Source organism: Lampetra fluviatilis, chromosome 38 (assembly GCF_964198595.1).
Source record: "Lampetra fluviatilis chromosome 38, kcLamFluv1.1, whole genome shotgun sequence".
Classification (NCBI taxonomy): Eukaryota; Metazoa; Chordata; class Hyperoartia; order Petromyzontiformes; family Petromyzontidae; genus Lampetra; species Lampetra fluviatilis.
Genome location: NC_136312.1, coordinates 9,600,567 through 9,623,994, shown reverse-complemented (window position 1 = coordinate 9,623,994; position 23,428 = coordinate 9,600,567). Strand labels below are relative to the sequence as shown.

General features: G+C 47.8%; 1 protein-coding gene across 2 annotated transcripts in view; it reads left to right on the top strand.

Annotated features, from left to right (window-relative positions):
- The window catches only part of LOC144945616 (interleukin-1 receptor-associated kinase 3-like), a 36,400-nt gene extending 26,531 nt beyond the window's left edge, over positions 1-9,869 (top strand). Inside the window, exons 12-14 of one of the 2 annotated variants that reach the window (XM_078874143.1) lie at positions 1,188-1,352; positions 1,676-2,487; positions 3,861-9,869. In XM_078874143.1, coding sequence (XP_078730269.1) covers positions 1,188-1,352; positions 1,676-2,487; positions 3,861-3,882 — 999 coding nt within the window. In that variant the 3' untranslated portion in view covers positions 3,883-9,869. Of the gene's footprint in view, positions 1-1,187; positions 1,353-1,675; positions 2,488-3,320; positions 3,455-3,860 lie in introns of those variants that run through there. The other variant, XM_078874144.1, reaches the window with a different exon arrangement.
- The last annotated feature ends 13,559 nt before the right edge of the window (positions 9,870-23,428 follow it).

The following is a 23,428-nucleotide window of genomic DNA, read 5'->3' as shown; positions in this document are numbered from 1 at the left end:
AACAAAATGTGCCGATTAGTTACGACTTCGGCACACCGGTTGTGTGTCGGAGGATAAACCCGTAATATTGATGAGTATTGTGACATTTCGCTGGTGATTACAACCAGCCTCATCGAGTGATTTCGGCAGAATTGGCTAATCGCCTTACGAGGTTGGTTGTAATCTTCCGCCTCCATAACAAATGGACACCGACTTCAAACGGATGTGCCGTGCGTCTCAGGAACTCCTTTTCAGGAGAGCGGCTCCTGCGTCGGGTTCGATTGGCCAGCCACGAGAGTTTCACAGACGGGGAACGGTGGAGCGGGCCGATCGGTGTTGCTAATTGGAGGGTAAATTCTTTTGCATTTTGCCAAAGCTGGGTGGTAACGCCGGCACGCATGGCCTGCTCTTGTTGAACGACGTCCAGGATTTAGCGTCCGTCGCGAAGCAGATGGTGCGCGTTTCTATTAACTATTTAAACTCTTTTTTATTTTACCAGCTGTGGCTCACTGATCCACGTAGCTCTTTCTCAGAAGCGACGTGAGCACAAATGATAGCTCAACGAAGGGGCTTAAGTGGAAATTTATTGCAGCAAAATACTCTAAATTCATGTTTATAAATATGGAGAGAACAACAGGAGGACCCGGAGAAAAATCCACATGACCATGGGGAGAACATTCAAACTCCAAATATGCGGCAGGCGTCCGGGTGGAGGGTGGAAGGTGGAGGGGGATGTGTGGGGGCATCCAGTGGAGGGGGGGGGGTGTGGGGGTGGGTTGGGCGTGTGTGGAGGGTGGGGGAGTCGTCTTATTCGGTCGGTGTGTTCGGCCCTGCGACTTCTCGCTCGCGCCACTTGCTGGCGGAAGGGCCTCCACTGGAGGGAGCTCTAGAGGGCATTTGGTCGACCCTTCCACACGAACTGCCGACCGACTGGCTGCGGTGGGCGTTACCCAGTTGCACTCGGTTACCGGAGCTTCGTAGCTCATCGGATTCCTCCAGTCGAAATAAAGTTCCTGATTCTGACACCGCTGGGTGGACAAAGAGGCAGGTGGGATTGCAATAAGCCCCTCCGTTGCTTTCAACTGCCCCGCCGGGTCGATCAAACCGGCGATCTCGAGCCGTCGCACCCCGGTCAGCATCCCTGCGGGGGAGTGTAACCAAACTAATCCGGCCTCCCTCCTCCCTCCTGCTCCGCTCGCCACCTCCAGAAAGACGAGGTGGAGGACGCGCTGGACTCGGACGAGGTGGGCACGGTGAGCGAGCGGATGTTTGACCGCTCCGCCGGGCCCTACCCTCAGAGCCAGGCGACCGACGTTCTGCGTCTGGCGTGCAAGTGCCTGGACAAGCGCAAGAAACGGCCCGAGATGACCGAGGTGCGGTGTCGACGCGGCGTCACGCGGTGTATGTGTGCCCCATCTCACTTGGCTCTCCTACCCTCTCGCCTCTGATCTCAAATCTGCCCCCCTCCACGCACTGTCTTACCTCTCCCAGACTCCTCTCATACTCCGTGCGTGTGCTTGGGTTTTTCCCCGCCTACCCGTTTCTCATTAACGACGCGGCGTCGGCTCTTGCAGGACCAGCGCGCGTTGCGCCGCCTAGATTCGTGCAAGGGGGTGGGGGGTGGAGGGGGGGGGGAGCGTGCAAGGCACGTTGAATTGTCTTGCCAGCTCCGAATTGCGCCGTCTCCTCGACCCAGGTTCTCGAGTGCCTGGAGGCGATGCGGAAAACGGATGCCGACAACACGCGCCCGCTGGCCCTGCCTTCGGACGCCGCGCCGACCCCGCTCGGCCACCGGGGAACGACGCCGCTGGAGCCGGCGGGGCCTCGACAGGTCCCCGTCGAGTCGACCGACGTCCACCAATTCCCGATGCTGCCTCAGGACCTGCGCTCGCACTCGCCCGTCACGGCGGCCACGTCCGACGCGCGGCTCCCCCCCCCCGCCGCCGTCGTCGCCCCCTTGCCGTGGGCGCCAACCCTCGTGGTGGGGGGGCGGGGGCGCCGCCTCGGTTGCCGACGACGCCGGGAAGCTCTTGCGCGCACCCTGCGAGTCGGACGATTTGTGCAGCGCGGGCGCCGGCAGCAGCGTGGGCTCCGGCAGCGGTGGCGGAGCGGAGGCTGCACCCTTCCCCTTGTCGCTGGCGATGGAGAGCGTGCACGTGGGCGGCGGTGGCGGCGCCGGCGGGCCGGACGCGAAGCCGAGAGGAGTGGCGCGCTCCTTCGAGGCCGGTCGAGAGTTTGTGGCGAGGATGATGGAAAGCGGCGGCGGCAGCGGTGGCGACGACGCGCTTCTTTGTCACCGCGGATTGCCGCCGCAGCCGTCGTCTGGACGCAGCGAGCACGCGGGCACCGGCAAGAGCATGGCACGGCCGGGACATTACGATGCGGCGTCCCTGTCGCTCAAAGGGGCGGAGAACTGTTGGGCGCGGAGGGTGGACGGTCCGATGTCTCTTCCACCGCCGCCACATTCGTCGTCGTCATCGTCAACCTCGTCTGCGAACGCGAGCCAAGGTGACCACTTGACGTGCGTTCGTCTGTCTCTGTTCGTGACCTGGTGCCACCACTCTGTGGTTGTCGGCTCTCGACTCTCAGTGGGAAGGGTGCAAGTGCCAATCGTGTTGATTTACCATCCGTGCCCAATGTCCAAGATTCAGAGATTCGGGTCGAAGAGGGGGGATAGAGCACCGTTAGCTAGGGCTACACATCTTAAGATTGGGGGTCATGGTTCCAATCATGATCTTTTTTACCATTGAGTTGAATATAGTTCTTCCTAGTGGCTGCTGCTGCAGAGATTGTGAGCCAATTAGATACATCATATGTGGATGGATAATTGATTTTTGACGTGTGGTTTCATGCATTTGTCATGATCACAATAACTCCTTTGAATCGATTCATCATTATTCCCACTGGTGATCATCTCGTGTCTCTACCAGTGTAAACACTGCCTGTGACTGCAGTGGCGTTACCTTCCTGTGTATGGAACTAAAAACCGTATAAGAATAGGTTGTACCCTTTCTGACAACAAAACAGGTGTTAGGATGTTAAAACACCAGACTGAAACCTTTTGCAAGGAATCGTGCCTGCATCAACCACACGGTGAACATGCAAGCAAAACAATATGCTCTGGGTAGTACGTGCATTGTCTTTGAAACTGATTGGTCCACACCAGAGACAGCTTTCTTTAGAGCCTACTCAAAAAGACAATGCACTATCATGATAGTGCATTGTCTTTGTGCTGTTCGCCTTGTAGGTGTCCTCTGGTCTAACACCGTTTGGGCCGAGGGTGGGCCGACGGTGTGGTGATGGAGTAACCGCGCCGCTTTGCCCTCCCCGTGCACTGGCAGGTAGCCGGGCGGCTTTACCGGAGCCAACAGGGATGTGGCTGAACCCGGCCCGCCGACGCATGGAGGAGCGGATTAACCAGTACAACGAGGGGCGCATCACCAGCGCCGAGCTCTTTTCGGAGACAGAAGGTGCGAGGGCGACACTGTGGACGGCCCATTCGCCGCCACACGGCCGTGCCGATTACCTTAAAGGACGACCCGGCCCAAGACGAATAGCTCTCGTCGTGTAGATCCGCGTGTCCTCCCCCCTCCCTCCCTGAGCGTCCCATCGCGAGCCGAAGCCCCGTTAATGAAGGAAAGGCTTTTTGAATCGGGGAGCGTGCGTGATGGTGAGAGTGGTAGGGGGGTGTTTGTTAAGGTTTCTCGAGTGAGGCCTGTATTTTGAATTGTACCTGATTGAGTTTTGTGATGCTACTACGTCGCAGGATCGTGGGAGGTGGCTGCGACTTGAGGAGGAGGCCTTCATCCAGTAGTTTGGCCATGGATGATGATGGTAATGATGATCCTGCTTCTCATGTGTCTTGTTTGTGTTGTCTGCAGGTACAAACAAAGTTCCAACTGAGGATTTGGAGTCTCGGACTGGGAACAGATGATCCACGGAACAACATCGTCTCTTGAGTTGATATTGACTGGACTTGCCTGGACCAAAGTGGTCATTGCGATTTAGGAATGGGACCACACGACTTCAGCGTGGAGGGCATGATATGTCTTGCCTTGTTTGGTCTCTCTATGTATGAACAGCACTTTGTATTTTTGTTGCCTAATATCTTAGTTATGTAACCAGACAGACCCGAATTGAAAACAAAATAGTAAAGTTATTTGTTTTCAAGAGCATAACCATTCATGTACAGCACACATTTGAGGGCGAGCTGACCTAGGGTGGGCCCAGGACTGGTTCGGATAATAATCGTCACTGTTGTTGGCCGTGAAATGGAACGGAACCACTCCCTACACTGAAACTCAACAGTCACACATTAAACAAAGATCCCCCGTATAGCCTTAACAGACTGTTGGGGCAAGTGCTATTAGCGAGAACCTATGAAGGCCGGAACGGTACACGAGGGGGTGGGTGGCCAGCACCACGCCGGGCCGATGTTTACACAGGTACTCATTTGAGGCCGAGTCGACCTAGGGGAGGCCTAGGACCGGTTCAGATAATCGTCACTGGTGTTGACCGTGAGCGGGAATCGAACCCTGGGTGGCTGGGTTTGTAGCGCAGCGCACAAACCGCTACACTCCAGACACACGCTCACTGATACACGCACGCGATCACTCACCGACACACACTGACACCCTCATTCCATCCACTCTCCCTGTCAGTGCCATCTTCATCTCTCTACGGCCTTCTCCATCTCATTCTCTGTCGCTGTACCTCTGTTTGTGCCTCTCCTTGTCTGTCTCCCCGTCTGCTGGAAGTGAATGGACGTTGCCTGCGCGCCTCCCTTTTAATTAGGTGGTCACCGAACATGGATAACACGAGCGTACATATATAAATCAAATACCGGGATCAATATCGTGCTCTACGTTGAATGGGAATACACGCATTTGATAAATATTCATCTAATATCAATACAAATCATGAGAGAGCCTTGCTTTGAGGTGTATCGTCATTTATGTGAAAGCTGCACCCTGGCGAATTTTTGACTTGGAGTAAAAAATGAAAATGTTCGTTCGATGGAGGGCTCGTAGTGCACCTAGCCTGGCACGAGCGCCGTGGTGACGTCACCGCAACTTCGTGGTGAACGACGGTCGTTGTGTAGGGGGAGGGAGGTTTGTGTTCAATGTACCGGTTTGACTTTGTTTACATAATAGCCTTACTCGTGGGAGCAGGCTTGAAAATGTTCGGGGTCGGATTTCGGTGGAAGGTAATGTGCCGTTTGTAAACGCACAGAACGCCACGATCCTTTGGAATTCGTGCAGGTGGTTATCTGTGACGCCGTTTGTACGTATAAGAGAAGATGGTACAGTTGGTTTAAACGTCAAGGAAACTATATTGGGACCTGTCATGTGTATATACTAGACTGATTATTGTACAGATTGTGTGTGTGTGTGTGGCAAAAATGATTGTAAACTGGATATGATTATGCTACACATGCATTTCTATTGCAAGACATGTTTTGGCAATAAAGAAATAAAGAGACTAAAAGTGCATTTCACACGTAACTTAAATAATCACCACCAAGGAGAGTGAGCAATCAAATCAGTTCGAGCGCAAGATCGTAAGAAGTTGTTGCGACTTGGGGGGGATGCTTTCATCTAGCAGTGGCTTGATCATGGCTGCTGCTGATGATCATGCCTTTACATGACGGCTCTTTTGAAACTGTAATATGTAGTATGCGGGAACAATATTAAATGCGTTGACGTGTGAGTTGTTTTTTTTACAAAGATATAAATCCCAGTGTTTGTGACGTGGTGTAATGTGGTTCCCCGAGGTTAAAGTGACGTGTTCGGCAAATGTAATAACAGCAGCCAATCAGTTGGAGCTCGTCTCGGACATGAGACATTTTTCATTGATACGCAGCTGCTGTTATAATGTGTATCTTTTTTTTTAATATAACAAGCACATTTTTGAAAAGTACAACATTACATTTGAACAAACTGCATGTCCGGTATAAATCGAATTGAATAATTTGAGCCCAAACTGGGAACACATGATTTTGTTTCACGTTTCTATATCTTTTTCATATATATACACATGCAATAGTGTGGCCCTAGCATTGATTGACAATTCAAATCACCAAACATTAACTTTAATCAAGTAACACTCCTTCGACAGTGACTTTATGAATGTATATACAGTACAGCATTGAAGCGTTGTGCATTTGCAGACTTAAGCACGAATCTACGGGAAGTTCCAGCGTTAGGAATTTGACACTTGCAAACGAAATGTATGATTTTAAAAATTCCACAAAGAATAATTTAGCGAATTTATATATTGCAGACCGAGTGCTTTTGTGAAGTTATGACTGGCTGACAATTATAATTTCTTTGGTCCAAAGATTCGTGACATTCTTTGCTGTGTTACATCATTCGAAGTTGGTGATTTGTGGGATCTGCACCCAGAACATTTAAAGTAATTTCGTGAGAAAGACTTGGCGGCTTCCCAGAATCATATGAATATATCATGTGTTCTGTGCTAATGGTATGACTTGCAGTCCAGCAATATGGATGTGATGGTTTCTCGACAGTAATCAAGAAGATGTTTTTCTTTAAAGAACTTGAAATGGACAAGTGGAACATGATTTGTCATTTGACAGGAAGAACACATTTTAATCAAGACTGAATTATGATTAAAGTTAATTTCTCATAGTATTTTCATGTTATACCTTTACATTAATCACCAATGGTCTTTTGCAAACAAAAAATAGAAGTTATATTTTTGTAAAACGAATACCTTTAAACCAAACACTACTCTCACGTTTGTAGCTTCCCAGATTAAAGAACGCACTACTCGCTTTAAGTTTAAATTATTCCGCCCCGGTGGACTGCTGCACTGAGCGAGGGCCCGAATTCTGAGTCGCGGCCTGGCTCGCTCTGAACACGATTCGGCTCAGGCTTGAAGGCCCTCCTCCGTCACTCGTCGTTAACACGTGAGCGGCTCGGCCATGGCTCGGGTTCGGCTCACGGACTTTGTTTGCTGATAAAGCTGCTCATCCACTGGTGGTTAGGCAGGAGACGATCCATAAATAAGTAATCGCTCGATTGCTTTCGAAGGAACTGAAACTCAAAAGCAACAAAAAGTTAAATACGCGATTCTGAATCCAAACAATATCCGTGGCTCAGCGGTAGGTTTGCAGTCGGAAGGTTGTGAGTTCAAATCCTCGTTGGGGGAGGGGGTTGGCTCGGCTCATCATCCCTATGTGGTCGATAAAATCAAGTCAACAGTGGTCGTCCTATGAAAAGACTTGCCGCACGAGTGGGGAGTTCCCACCGCAGCCTCGAGGCGGAATCGAGGAGAATTGGCACTGCCTCAAGTGCAAATGTTGAGTAGAAAGTCGCATTTTTAAAATAAAAAACAAAACAAAAATTCCCCCTTTTGTAAACTGAAGATAATATTTACAACCGATGTGCAACATCAAAACTATGTTTTCGTGATGCGTAGTGGCAGTTAATAAGCAACCGTTGCACCAAATGTTTTCTTCTAAACTACACTGATTGTTACATTACAGATAGGTCATTGGGGACTTTTAGAATTATTTTACGCTGGTCCACCCCCATAATCGCTTACGACGAAACTCTCAATCGCGCAACTTAATTGCCTGCACGTATGCAACCAAGTAGTGCAACTGATCGCTCAAGCGTCGACTTGCCACGACATTTAAAACAGTACGTCATCCGTTTTGGGCAGTCTTTATGTGGGTGCACTTAATGCCACGGTATATACTGGTACGAGGAGATTTTATGAATGCAAAGGATGCTGTCGGCTAGGTGTTCATTAAATTAATTAAAACATTTAAACTCCATTCCAATAACTGAACCGATTTGCTGGTGTTGGCATATGCTGCTCCTTTTTTGTGTGATTTCCTTAATATTGTTTTGTTTGTATATAAGATGCATGCTTTCTTTGCAATCCCCCCCCCCCCCATCATTGCTTACTTGCCAGTCACAGCCATAATGTCTCACGTCCGTAACGGCGATCTGTCATGCAACCCTGGCCGCAAAATTTATTAAGGGTGAAAATATGTTTTGTTTAATACGAGGCATCTTTATATTACGTTTTCTTTGCACAGAAAGAGTGGAGAAATAAAATACAACTCTTTTTAAATTGTTACCAAGAACATGTTACGGATGTCACATTCGGTTTTAATAGCAACATACCGTTATTTTGAATCGTTGAAATATTATCCTTTGGCTCCACTAAAATGTAATGTTACTAACTTGGGAATAGTATACAATTTTTACACGGTTGTATATTTAATGACATGTACAGATGTGCAGCTCAAAAGCCATCCTTACCATTGATTTCCTAACGCGCGTGGCTTTTTGACTTCTGAATGTTTTTTTACAGGCGGGCTTTAAATTGTCTGTAAAAGAGAAGGAATATTGGACGTTATTGCCATGCAACGTTGTTTTCAAGGCCTTGGTTATTCTACTTATCTCCTGTGTCACGGAAGTGCACACCTGTAATCCACAGCCACCACGAACAGGAGCAGGAAATCCGTTCAAAAAATCATTTTTTCACCGTGTTTTTTTTGGAAGAATTAATCTATCCCTCAGTACCACATTGTAGTTGTATAGGTCAAGACGCAAACATGGGCAAAGTAAATTACGTGCCTTTTAATTTGTGTGATCAAAGTTTAGGTTGTTTGTCACGGCAGTAGGTGTGTTTTTTTTGTTTTCAACGCGTACTCGTTTTGTGCAAAATTCTTGTAGAATTTGTATCGTCATGATTGTGTTACCGTTCATAAGAACATTTAATGATATGCTGAAGAGCCAGGTTATTTGGCGACTTATCCTTATAACAAGCGCCGCCTCTTTGTTTCGTTTGTTGTCCATGCAATATTGATGGTTTCAGTGACACATTGGTTGTCCGTGACATGTTGTTGGTAATTACTTTGTTGGAGGTCACGTGCAATCTTGGTCACGAGTGCCACGTTGGCGGTCCTCACGTACGCGCACGTGTTTCGGAACGCCCTTCGCGCACCGTACGCGCAGCGAAAACGTGTCAAATCGGTCACCGACCCATGATTGCCAAAATGCACGACCCGATGTGGGGGAGGTGGGTTCGCTCGCCGATCGGCGCAGTAGTCAAACTGTAGGTCAGTGTCGGTAATTCCTCGTCGTCATTGATGTGGGATTTTTAATGGCCTCGACTCGAGAACAATAACGGGGTTGACCATATTGCCCATTTCTCGTTGAGCGTGTGAACGCCGACTTCGTTGGCGCAAATTAGTGCGGAATGCAGCGAGCATTTCCGTTCGGAATCGGCCGACAGTGTGGTTTGTTTAAAAGTGCAGTATTTTGATGCTATCCTTGAGGCCTTGCTCAAAATGAGCCAGATTCCATGGTTCGATGCCAAATGATAATTTGGTGTGTGTGTGTGTGTGTATTCCGGCCTTCATAGGTGCTCGCTAACAGCACCTTGCCCCAACAGTCTGTTAAGTCTACACGGGCCAGCTTTGTCTTTGTTGTCATTGTATTGAGATCGATGTACAAAAGTGGCACGTTGCTAGATTGTGCCGCCTTGCCCCCCCCCCCCCAAACTCGGTGGAGAACTTCACGTCGTCCCCTAACGAAACTCCACAAGACAATTACAATGTCCATTGGCAATGCGGTTCCTTAACCTGGTTGTTGGTCCAGGAATTGGAACAAGAAGGGCAAACTCACGGCAGGTGCCGCGCGTTAAGCCAAAGTGTGCGCTGGCTCGTACTACACGTGGTGTGATTTATTAAAGACATTCCTCTGACACGTCTTGAAGGGATAACAAAGAAGTGTTTATTCATTACGAGAGAGAGAGAGATAGATAAATGATTGTTGTGTATGAGAATGTATGCCGTTCTGCACGTTTGTAAAGTGATTTCGTGTATAAAGCCAATTAAAATATCGTGCCTTGCACTTGTTCGCCTCTTCGTGTCGTTTCATTGTGATCTCCTGCAGACCTGGGTAAAATGTTTAACTTCAAGTCTTTTCCCAGTCTCTTCAGTGTGCGTGTGTGTGTGGGCTCACTGCCAACTACATCGATTGGCGCCTGTGTGTTTACTTAGATTGCGTTATTGAATGATTGGTGAACTGCGGTTCAACAATACTAGGAATCGGCTCTTTTGCAACTGTTTGTTCAAGACATGAAGTCCGGCACGGCGCACGAGAGTAGGCGGGGGGGGGGGCAGCACAACGCCCGGCCACTTTTGTTGACCTCGTGGCGATGTTTATAGCACACCGCACCAGATATTCATTTGAGGCCGAGTCGACCTGGGGGAGGCCCGAAACCGATTCAAATAATCGCCAGTGGTGTTGGCAGTGAGCGGCAATCGAACTCGGGTCACCGGGTTCGCAGCGCAGCGCACTGACCGCTACACTACGGAGGTTGGAAGGACGGCGCCGTCTTTCCACGGTCCTGGTCCCAGGGTTCCAGCGTGGTGGAGCTCTCTTGCGAGTCCCGTGACCACGGGGTGTGGAGCCATCGGATGGCGGGATAGGTGAGACCGTTGTGGTCCTTCAAGCAGAGGCGTAGCTAGGGGGGGCAGGGGGGTACATGTGTCCCCGGGCGCCAAGGTAAAGGGGCGCCAAAATGAGGCTTACAACGTTACATTATAACTTATTGCGGCGGGCACGGCAGCCTGAAACTACTGCACAAAATCTACACCTCAACCTAAAAGTTTATATATCCCGCCACACACGGCCTACATGTCATGTAATTACATTTTGGTATGTGATTAAACGGGGGTGGGGGGCGCCAATTTTATAGTTCGTCCCCGGGCGCAAAATATCCTAGCTACGCCACTTGGTCCTTTAGCGGATTCGGGGGTCCGAGGTCGGAACCAGGACCGCCCGGTGAGGACCTGCGTTTGATTCCATGGTGAAGCCGGGAGCTCAAGTGTAGCGAGTTGAACTCAACTCCAGGTAAGGAAGGGCAGCTGAAATGCACAGCTGCTTTTCAAACCCGACCTGGCTGTCGCAAATGATGGCGCAACGAAGTGGCTTATCACGTGGAAGTTTGTAGCAGCCAAATACTCTTAAACGCATGCTGAGTGTAAATGCGGAGGTGACAACTGGAGGACCCGGAGACAAATCCACGCGACCACGGGGAGAGAGACGCAATCTCCAAATATACAGCGGGCGTCAGGGTTGGAGTCGAACCCACGACCTCACGTATACCAGGCGAAGTAGCGAACATCTCGCCACCGTGTTGGTATCAGTCCAGTCACAAACGACTGCACGCACCCACACACATCCAGATCGCAATATCGCAATCGCTTTCATTCTTTCTGATATGAAAAGCGGACGTGCATGGTAAGTGACGTTGGGCGGCACTTGAACCGCTCGATGCGAGGGACGTCATTCGCCAACCTCCAGATTTCGAGTCGCAATTCAAGACTCGACCGAGCGTTCGTTCGTCAATTGATTACACAGGTCAACACACGTTTTCTGGCACGAGGTATTCCAACGGTTTTAATGTCATTTTGGGGTGCTGATTCCAAATCTGGCATCAGTTTTTGTCTTACATCAGGGTTTTGAGATATCAAATATTGCATTTTCAATAAAAACTGCAGAAGAAAAATATTAAATAGATGTGGATATCTACATGAAATGATATTATAAACACACTATCCTAAAAATACAGCACCATATTTTAACACTAAAGCAGTCACTGGCTCGCAACAACTTGCAATCATAAGTGACCGAGTTAATTTCGGGTAAAATAAATGAACATGGGGTATGCCGATAGCATAAAATGAGATGTGATAGAGCAAATCTGAGATCAGATTTGGAATCAGCACCCTGAATTTAGTCTAAAACAGCTGCATAAGTCCAGACCAGAAAAAAAAAGTTTTTTTTGTTGACTAGTGTTATTTTTATTTGTTAAACTTCATTGACGAATTGTCCCAGCTCTGCACGGACCAACCCATGCACGGGCGTCGCTGCCCCACGCGGTCAACGTCTGAGCGGTCGTGCCCGTGACGCCGAGGTCAGATGTGGGGGTCACGCAACGGGCACGGGGCCCGCGAGCGGCGGAAATAATTAATTGAAGAACGGCGCCCGCAAGAAAGGCATCAAAAGGGGGAGATGGGGGGGGGGGGAATTGGGTGGGGGAGGTAAAAAAAACCCCCACAGAGACATTAGTGGGAAAAGAGGGGATAGAGAGACGGGTGGGGCGAGGGCTCGTGGCTTCAGGGAAGAAAAAGCTGGAAGTCGCCTTCGAGTGATGAGTGTACGTTGAACTTCTTTCGCACCGTACGTAGCCAACCACGATAATCGGAGGTGCGGGTGGAAGATCATCGACTAAACACAAAAAAGCAGTTCTAAAGAAATGAGCTTTTGATCGAGGTGGTGATTTAAAAGTGCACAGCACCAGTGGCTTCCTGATATCGGAAGGAAGAGCGTTCCAGACGGCCGCAGAAGCGCATCTGAAAGCGCCGCGCGGTGCGGTGACCACCGCCTTTGTTCGATGGCCCAGCAGCCAGGATGATGAGTGGAGTTGGCGTGATGATGATGGTTTAACGCTCATTGATGAGATCGGCTAGATGTTGTGGCTCATCTGTTTCACACGTGGGAGGCTTTCGCGACCAATATCCACAATACAGGTTTATTTTTTGGGAGAAATCGCGTAAATATATAAATGTCGTGTGGTGGCGGGTTTAATTACACATTTATAGAGTTACGCAATCTATTCTAGATTTGAAGCTTTCGTGACTGCAAGGATTCATATTCTTAGGTTTTTTCGGTAAAGTCACGTAGGTAAAAAAAAAAAAAATTACAATTAATAAAAGTAAAATAAAAATAAAATCACGACGTTTATTATTTTTATTTAACTTTTATAAATTTTTATTTTTTTACCTACGTGACTTTACCGAAAAAACCTAAGAATATAAGATTACGCGATCTAACCCAAAAAAAAAACCTGTATTATGGATGGTTCATCTGTGGAAAGCGCCCTGTGTGTGTGTGTGATGAGTGCGAAGGGGCCGTCCATAAATGACGTCACGCGATTTTTGACCCCCTCCCCTCGTCACATGGCGACACAAAAAGTCAGACCCCCCCCTCAAATATGACGTCACAAAGCTCTGCCCCCTAAAACATTAAAACGTGCTTCAAATCGCTTTAAACTATTGCCATTGTAGTGCGTATTTAATGTGGCGCTGCACTCTGATGTTGTAGGGGAAAACATTTATTAAAAAGTCAATTTAATTAAGTAGAACGTGTTGTCTATATTTATTTCAAGTTACGCATTTTGATGTGACGTCACATTTCTCAACCCCCCCCCCCTCCCTTCGTCACACATCGTCACAAATGTCTGACCCCCCCCCCCCCCCCCAGGTGCGTGACGTCATTTACGAACGGCCCCGAAGCGTTCGTGCCTTGCAGGTGTCCGTACTGATGCTGCCCACTGCAGTAAAACATTTCTGCTGTGGTTGTCCCACCTGATGACGGAAGCTTGTGTTGCCTCCGAAACGTCGTGATTTAATTATTTTATTTTCACCCACGTGACTTTACCGAAAGAACCAAAGAGTTTGCTTCGAGTAGGGAACAGGACAATTTGTTTTTGACTTTTTGGGAGTCGCGGAACGACCCGTTGCGATTGCATCGCCTGAACGCCAGGTGGCAGTCAAAGACCGCGGGAGAAGATACATTTTTTTTTTAAAATCCACGTTTCCTCAAACACTTTCCAGGGCAGTTGCAAACCGATGAAGAGAGCAGGACCGGTTTGCGTTGGCCATCTCTAGAACACGGTCAAATTCTCAATAGAATTAAAAGGCTACCGTCACACAAAACACATATTTTAAGAGAACATTGCGATGTAAAACTAAATAGAGGCAGCAATTTCTTTTTTACTTGACAGGTTTCAGGGATAGATAAAGAGATTTCATCACAACAATTAATTAGTGTGATAACAATTAGCGGTAATCATTGTAGGTAGAATACTCGTGAGTGTCTTGTTTCGCCGTCGTTGTAAACCCACATTAGCTCTGGGTGTGAGTGTTGGACGTAACTTGCTTGTTTGGTGAAACAACTTTGTTTGCATGGGTAGAACTGTGGCACAGTGGTTAGCGCACTGCTTTAACCGTGCGCACGGACACTCGCCACCTGAGTTCGATTCCAGGCCACGGTAAGCATCAGCAGCAAGTGGCATCTGAAGCGGTCTTGAGGCCACCACGCACTTACCCAGACGCCCATCACCATTTCGCATTGACCAGCATGGCGAAGTATGGTCAAACATAATCTGTCGTCAACAAACATAGCGTGGCAAGGCCTTCACCCAGAAGTTGATTGACAAAACACTCCGAGTGAAGCCTTTGTTAATCTCCTCGTGGTTGTAGAGAGCCCTGGGGTGAAATTACCAGCTAATGGAGATGTAATCACGAGTTGCAAACCGCTTGCGATGACCGTTCGAGCCCAGTCATTAAATTAAACCGTGTGGAGGCTACCTGATTGCGCAATATATTCACGGATGGTAGGACACGACAAAAATGATATGTAAAAAAAACATTATCAGCTCAACAACAGCCGCAACGTGTGTTGATGTGTTTTCAAAAAAATAAATATTTGTCCCAAACTTTCCTTAAGGATATGCTGCGTATATATGTATAAAAAAAATAGTTTTCTAGTTGAAAATAAAAAGTCGCTGCTGTATTATGGTGCTTTACATACCGTGCCATTGGTGGGGGGAAATATCTAAATATATAAATGTGCACGTGATTTGTTTATCTTTCCTGCAGCTGTCGTGTTTGTGTGTTGTTGTTTGTTGTTGTTGTTGTAACGTTTTGACCCGCCCCCCCCTACTGGACACCTGTGAAAAAGAGCTTTGTAGCGCTTCGGATTCCTCCCGTACAAATAAATATTCTCATTACGATTCTGATATAATCGTACATACGATATAAGCACGTGGCAGAACACTGCTCCCATGCTGCTTTGCGCACGTGTGAGATGTTCTTACTTTGTTCCAGGCATTGTCAGTGCCCATGCGTTTGGTCCGCGTGTCACGGCGACGAATTCGCGTCGGGATCGAAAGGGGAACGCGTGGGTTTGAAGGAGACGTGCGGATATTAAAGGCACGGCTTTGGCTGTTCATACGAAGAGCGAGTGTCAAGTGATGTACAATTTTTGCTTACACACCCGTAGCGCCTGCCCGGCACAAATCTGCCACTCAAAACGCACATCATCGCGTTCATACTCAAACATAACACAAACATATTCTAAACAATGAGAAAAAACACCCACATTATCTCGAGTTGTTGAATGTATATATATATAAATGCAAGGGCGTGGCTGTAAGTGATTTAAATCTTGACTTAAAGCTTTCGTGACTGTAGGAATTCATATTCGTTGGGTCTTTCGGTAAAGCCACGTAGATAGAACAAAAAAAAATACTAACAATATCACGACGTTTCGATCGCAACACAAGCAATCGTCATCAGGTGAGAAATATTGCGGGAGCGCTGCTACGGCAAGGAGTTGTTCCCTCCCTAGCTGTGTTAGCAAATGGCGGCCTGCCATCCTTGTCCACCTCCACGTGGTGACAGCTCTTTCCGAGCTCTCTCCGAGCTTACATTTACAAGAACATGTCTCACATTGACGTGCTAATCTCTTACATTGACGTGCTAATCTCGTACATTGACATGCTAATCTCCCACAATACAATGGCCACCCCCACAGCTTCGTTTGTCAAGATTCACCCGATCTTACATTTACATGCAGATTTCATCTCTAGCCCCTCCCACTGGCTTTTGGGCTACACCCATCTCAAACCTTTATATTTCTCACCTGATGACGATTGCTTGTGTTGCGATCGAAACGTCGTGATATTTTTTTATTATTTCTATCTTCATTAATTTTTTATTATTTGATCTGTCTACGTGGCTTTACCGACAGACCCAAAGGATGACATGACGACGTGAGGTCAGATGAGACCCCCCCCCATGAATATGTGTGGACAATAGAGAGAGCGAGAATGAATCCGCAGTGGAAGTCAAAGGCAGGGAAATCCGCCCGAGAAGATGGAGCGACGTGAGAGGCTCTTGTGGATTGCCGCTTCGATGGACAACGATGGATGGCGACGATTTGGGAAAGCCGATTTCATCCAGCGGTGGATTGATTATTGCCGCCGCTGATGATAATACGCGTACATATGTGCCGCCGTCGTAGTGCTAAAAATAAAATGTTTTATTATCCGTAGATGGCAATGATGATGATCATCTTCCGTAGATCGCAAATGCGCGCCGTGTATGTTGAGCAGGAAATAGCCAGAACATGCACAGGGTAAACGGGCAGAACGTTTAAAGATGTGAGTTGTCAACAGCGGCAGCAGCACTTCAATATCTCTAACGACTCCGACTGTCTTGTGGCCAAAGCGTCACAAAGTTTGGGAGCTGCAAACTGGCAAACAAAGCTTCGATCACCCGCTGCGAGGAAAACAGAGCCTTGACCTCGGGCAGTGCTTCGAAGGAGGCGATCGGAAGAACCCACAGGACATCGCCGCTCGTTGCCCAGAGACGCATCAGTTCCTGTGGTCGTGCGGAATGTCCACGACTGGCTTCAGGGTCACGGCAGGAGGACAAACACCCCACCACGTGCTCTCGTCTTGAGAACGGCGTCGCCAGTTGGGTGAATTCTGCAGTACGTCGTGAACTTTGAACTTTGCATCAAGCCGTAATGACGCCAGTGGTATGGGGTGATGGCGTCCACGGGTTTGAGAGGATTTCATCCATCAGCACGTGGATCACGACTGCTGCTGCTGCTCCTGCTAATGCCTAATGGCGGTGCTAGTTCGATCATCGAGTACGTGTGCACGTTGAACTTCTTTCGCGCCGTACGTAGCCAACCGTGCTGATCGGTGGTGCGCGTGTGAAGGACAACGAACTGGACACGAGAAGCAGTTCTGAAGAATTGAGTTTGTCAATCTCGATGATGATTTAAACATGCAAAGTTTCAGTGGCTTCCTAATATCGGAATGAAGAGCGTTCCAGACGGCCGCAGAAGCGCAATTTGAGAGCGCTGCGCGATGATGCGGTGAGAGCGTCTCTCTTCGATTCAGTGCCGGATAGCAAAAGTAGCTACACATGTAGTAGCTACTACACATGTGTAGTAGTTACTACACATGTGTAGTACAACATATGTAGTAGCAACTACACATGTAGTAGCTACTACACATGTAGTAGCTACTACACATGTAGTAGCTACGGGCCCCGCACTTTCAAGGGCCCCGCGCTAAATGCTTTCAAGCTATCAATTCCGGTTTGAGTGATTCTGCACTTGCTCTATTACTATAGTACTATACCGCCTTCGACTTTTACGAACGACTGGGTGTTTAAGGTTAGCGATTTGTCTTATTATCTGGTTGTACAGCAAATGAAAAAATACAATTACTTTACCATGTAAGTACATTCATTTTTAAAATGAATGTGTTTTTAAAATATGTTTTATTTAGGGCCCCTTTATAACATATGCTACAGGCCCCGCACTCGCTTAATCCGGCACCGGTTCGATTAGTGGGTGGACAGAACCACCGTTGCAAGTTCAAAAAGACCACAACTGCGTCGAATGTGACTCCTGTGCTTAGTAAGCACGGACGCGTATACATGTTGCATGCGCACACGGGATGTCCAATGATCTTCTTTCTCTCTCTCTCCCCCCTCTTTCCTTTCTGCCTGTTGCATAGAAACACTGAAGTCATTAAGCGGCTGTCAGGGCGCTATTAGAGTCAATACATCATTGGGATTGAGGTTGATGGTGGCTCCCCTTCCTTACCCGCATGGCGCTCCCGTCACTGCTAAAGCGTATATATGAGTCTCCGTGTGTGAGTGTGTGCCTGTGTATGGGGGGGTGGGGGGGGCGGTGGGACAATGGTTAGCGCACTGCGCTAACGAGTGTCTGGCGTGGTGCTGGCAACCCACCTCCTCGTGTGCCAGCACTTGCCCCAACAGTCTGTTGGGGCTGTATGTGTACACGCGCATGCACGCAACAATCCAGTTTTGTTTTGGTGTCCCACCAGTCACCCACAAGCCAAATATCCGTGGTATCGTTAATGTTTACACAATGTTATGATACCCACAAATGCGGCCATGCAGTCTTCATTGTCGATGCAATGCCACGGGGTGTCTATTGTCTACACATTAGCATGGAGTCTCTTTGTCTACAAATAATCATCATCTATTGTCCACACATTGTCATGGGGTCTCATCTGACCTCACATTGTCATTTCATCAATCAATTATCTACACATTGTCATACGATCCTCCATTGTCCATACATTCCTACGGCATTGTTAACGTCCACCCAATCAATTACCGGCACACTGATTTAGTTTTCATTGTCACCACATGATACGTGATATATGTATCATGATCAGGTGCTAGAAGTCGCCTCTCCGAATCCCACACGATCATTGACTGGACGAATGGTCCATAGAGCGTGGATGCAGAGCGGATGGATAGATCATCTGGCAGCTGAAGGGTTCCCCATAACAAATAGCTGGTCAAATTTCGATTTAAAGCTTTCGTGACTGCAGGGATTCATCTTCTTGGTTCTTTCGGTAAAGTCACGCAGAAGGGAAGTAATAAAATAATAAAAACAAAACGTAATAAAATAATATAAAAACAAAACGTAATAAAATAATATTTATTACGTTTTGTTTTTATCATTTTATTACTTCCCTTCTACGTGACTTTACCGAAAGAACCAAGAAAGAACCAATAAAATAGTCATTGATTCTGCTGACGTGAGCTCGATTTCTGGTCATGGGCAGGATCAGTGGCGAGGAATAGCGGTACCGGTCCAACGGCTCTTCCAGCCCTCTCACCGCCTCCGATGAGCACGGTTGGCTACGTGCGGTGCGAAATAAGTTCAACATGCATACGGCACAACCCACGCGGGATTGACGCAGAATGGAAAGGCTTTCGTTCAGCAGCGGAAAAACGGGCTGCATGCATTAGCCCATTTGGTTATTAACATTTTTGGGCTACCGTATCCACCTTTGTAGTTTATATCCATTCATTAATCACACCCCCCACCCCACTTCGCACAAGAAGGGCTTCACAAGTGACGTCATCACATCTATTCGTTTATTTAAGAAACGAAACAGGAGGATTTCTCCACAAATCTGTCTGTCGCCTGATGAAGCTAGTTGTAATTACTGGCAAAACGTCGGACTCAGGTTGTAAACGTTGTGGCTTGGCTCTCCAACACACAACCGGTGTGCTGTACTCGTGACGAATTGGCCACGTTCTGTTTACGTGACAAGCCTTACTAGTTGGCTGTGTCGGGTGGTGGCGGGTTTAACGACACATTTACATATTCACGCGCTATAACCCCAAAAAAAACCTGTATTGTGGATCGTACCCTGCCCCCCCTTGTTGCATTCCGTTTCAACCGAGCAACCCCCCTTGCCTGATCCAACACGATTCTGAGATAATACACGTATGAATAATGAGCATCAATATTTCAACCAACATGTCCAATCCGCGAGGTATCCTAACGAGCTGCCAGTAGCTGCGAGCGAATACAAAAACATTAAAAACCAATGGACGCGACGTAAAATGTGTTCACGCTCGCCGGCCACTCTGGGAAACCGGCGTTGTTTACGATACGTGCGCTTAGAAAGGTCGTCTGTACGGTGCCAGGTAACCGTGTGGATTTGCATCCTAACGCAGTTATTCTATATTGGCAGATTCGCACGCGATTATTCACCAATGACTCTCATGCATGATATAATTTCACACAGTCATAAATCACACCTCACGCGTGCACCCCCCCCCCCCCTGGGGCATTGCCACGTTACCCCCGGTTGAGAACCCCTGCATTAGACCATGCAGGCCAGGAGAGATGCATCTTTGTGACTCTCTCAAGTAGGAGATGGCTAGGAGATGTTAACTACCTCGCCTGGTGTACAGGAGGTCGTGGGTTCGATCCCGACCCTGACGCCTGCTGCTGTATATTTCGAGTTTGCGTGTCTCTATCATCATCACGGTGGCTAGGAGATGTTAACTACCTCGTCTGGTCTACAGGAGGTCGTGGGTTCGATCCCGACCCTGACGCCTGCTGCTGTATATTTCGAGTTTGCGTGTCTCTATCATCATCACGGTGGCTAGGAGATGTTAACTACCTCGCCTGGTCTACAGGAGGTCGTGGGTTCGATCCCGACGCTGACGATGCCTGCTGCTGCTGTATATTTGGAGTTTGCGTGTCTCTCTCTTATCATCATCACGGCGGCTAGGAGATGTTAACTCCCTCGCCTGGTACACAGGAGGTCGTGGATTCGATCCCGATCCCGACCCTGACGCCTGTATACTTGGAATGTGCATTTAATCCCCGTGGTCGTGTTGATTTTTTCTCCGGCTCCTCTGGTTTTCCCTCCACATTTTAGAATCATGCGTTGAGAGTGTTTGGCTGCTGTGCATCCCCACGTGGTCATACGCCACTGCACTGAGCTGTCGTTTGCGATAGCCAAGTCGCTTTTGAAAAAGAGCTACATAGCTCAGTTGGCCTGACCTGATAAAATAAAATAAAAAGTTGTTTTATTTCGATTTAAAGCTTTCGTGACTGCAGGGATTCATCTTCTTGGTTCTTTCGGTAAAGTCACGTAGAAGAGAAGTAATAAAATAATAAAAATAAAACATAATAAAATACAATTCTGGTGTTTCATTCAGACGCTGTCTCCCCGACAGACCTGGTCTTCACCTGAGGACGGCTGCTTGCGTTGTGGCCGAAACGTCGTGAGAATTGTATTTTATTATGTTTCATTTTTATTATTTTATTACTTCCCTTCTACGTGACTTTACCGAAAGAATCAAGAAGAAAAAAGTTGATTTAGTTTAGCCTGTGTAGTGCTCGGTGGGAAGACATCCTGGGAATTCCAGGTGTTGTCGGCTGTGGGCTGCAAGGTGACCAGGTGATGACATCACAGCCAACGGTTGTTGTGACCCTTGACCCTCGGCCCTGTCTTCCCGGAGGTGAGAGTGTCATTGCCCTAGCCAATGAACGCGGCTCTCTCCGAGGCAACTGCGGGTTTCCGTGGCACACGAAGTGCCCCAACTCTAATGAAGCGAAACGGCCAAACATCCAAAATGCAGAACCCTCCTGGCCAAACGCCTCTCATGAGACTCAGCGAGGCTTTTTATCCCAACCATGGCTAAATAAAGGATGCAATCAATATTATTATTTATTATAAAAAATTATACGTTTTGATAACTTACCATTGACGTTCATCACAATTGGAGAGGTGAATACGTATTCTTTATTAAAGGATCGGTATTAGACGGCGGGCTCCACTGTGTACAGTACTTACAAGACAAGAATGTTATTCACTTGGAGTTGCCGCACGCACACACACACTCAAATTGCACGCGCGTGCGTGCGTGTTGGTGTGCCGTGTTGCATTGCTTATTGCGGACCTATATTTGACACTTCCATTGGAGACTTAAGATATTAAAGCTGCCGTTTCTGTATTAACGCAGAGAAATTAACTCTGGGATGAAATAAGCGTTGAATGACAACCGTTTATAAACGAGACAGCACGGTGAAATATCATTATTTTTAGAGGAATGTATTAGCCTGATATTGGAGTACATATTGATATAGTCTTAGCTTGAGGGTATACGAACAGTATCTTGCCTTTAAACATCGGTCAGCTCACCAGCATTTTGCTTGAAGTCACCGAACTGCTGATGAGACGTTGAAGGACAAAATCGGCATTGGGATTTTATTTCTATTCAACCAAATACTGCTGATACGATGCACTTCCAGAAGTTCGCCGTGGCTAATGGGATGCGTAAAGGATACGTCTTTTTTTATGTGGATGGACAGATATGGGAAGGAGGCGTCAGCTTATTGTGCTCCTTAAAAGGACGCTCAATTATTATTACTACGCGAAATGCACTATGTTTAGATACGGGTCACTCGAAGACAAATCATCATCATCATCATCAACAACACTCCAGGGTTGGTCAAATTCATTCTCGTAGTGGGGAATCAACGGTGACTGCTACGTGGAGAGACTGGCTCCTGCCATAGGAAAGTGGAATTGACGATGCTGATTGCGATTTATCTGCGGGGTGGCGGTGGTGTGGGGGAGGGGGGGCAGAACAAGGAGTGATTTTTGAACGAATAATCGCAAGAATGCACGCGTACGGCCCAGGGATGAGAATTTTTTGACCATACTTCACCACGCTGGTCAGTGCGGTTTGCCGAAGGTGTGTGACCATAGATGTGGGAGCAGAGTACCGGACAACAATGGATGATGTTGCTCTGCCCTACGCTGCCCATCACGGTCTAAATAACACGAATAAATGTAGTGATACGGTAATTGTAAATTGCAAGGTTTTCACCTTCTTAATTCACTGAATCTAATATTTGTGGGGTAAATAGATATCTCGACCATGATCATTCCACTGCTGGATGATGGCCTCCAAGATCCGTCGTCACATTTTCACCTCGCTCGGGGCTACCGGATTCTCTTCGGATTACAAGACGCTCCGGATAGTAAGACGCACCCCAAGCGTTGTGCATGGTGCCAATATTCTTAGGTTTTTTAACTGAAAAAACCTAAGAATATGAATCCTTGCAGTCACGAAAGCTTCAAATCTAGAATGGTGCCAATACATTTACACAAATCTGGTTACACACACCGGATTATAAGACGCAATCCCCACCTTTGTTCGGGGGCGAGGGGTGGTGCTGTGGGGGTGGTGGTCAGTGCGTCTTATAATCCAGTGGACACGACAGTTGATGCGAGTTTCGAGGATCCTACCTACCACAGCAACAACAACATCAACAACGACGACAATCCTCTGTTGTTGTTGCATCCCCATAGGCACATGCCACCCGCAGAAGTCAAATCGAACGCGGACACCAGAGGGCGCTGGTCCGTGGACTGCTGCCCCACGACGCTTCGGGGAAAACCCTCTCAAGCCATCGAGTGGGATTGAGGAGCGACAATCCTGTTGTCACGTCGTGTACCTTGGGTCAAGGGTATTTCAAATCTGTGTGTGTGTGTGTACCTGTGTGTTGTTGAAGGGAGGCAATCGGCATGGTCGCCTAGCAAGTTAGCACTTGGCCCTGACGTTCTGTTGAGGCTGAACAAAATGTGTTCTTTTTGTTAGTCTCGCATGTCGGTTTAACACGTATTCTTTCGCGGCCAATATCACCCATAGGAGGTTTTTTTGGGGGGGGTTAGATCGCGTAAATATGTAAATGTGTCGTTAAACCCGCCACCACCCGACACAGCCCAATAGTGAGGGTTGTCACGTAAACAGAACGTGGCCAATTCGTCACGAGTTGTAGAGCCAAGCCACAACATTTACAATCTGAGTTCGACGTTTCGCCAGTAATTACGACTAGCTTCATCAACACACCGGTGTGCTGTACTAGTACACTACACTATACACTACACACTAGTGCTGTACTAGTACACTACACTATACACTACACACTAGTGCTGTACTAGTACACTACACTAT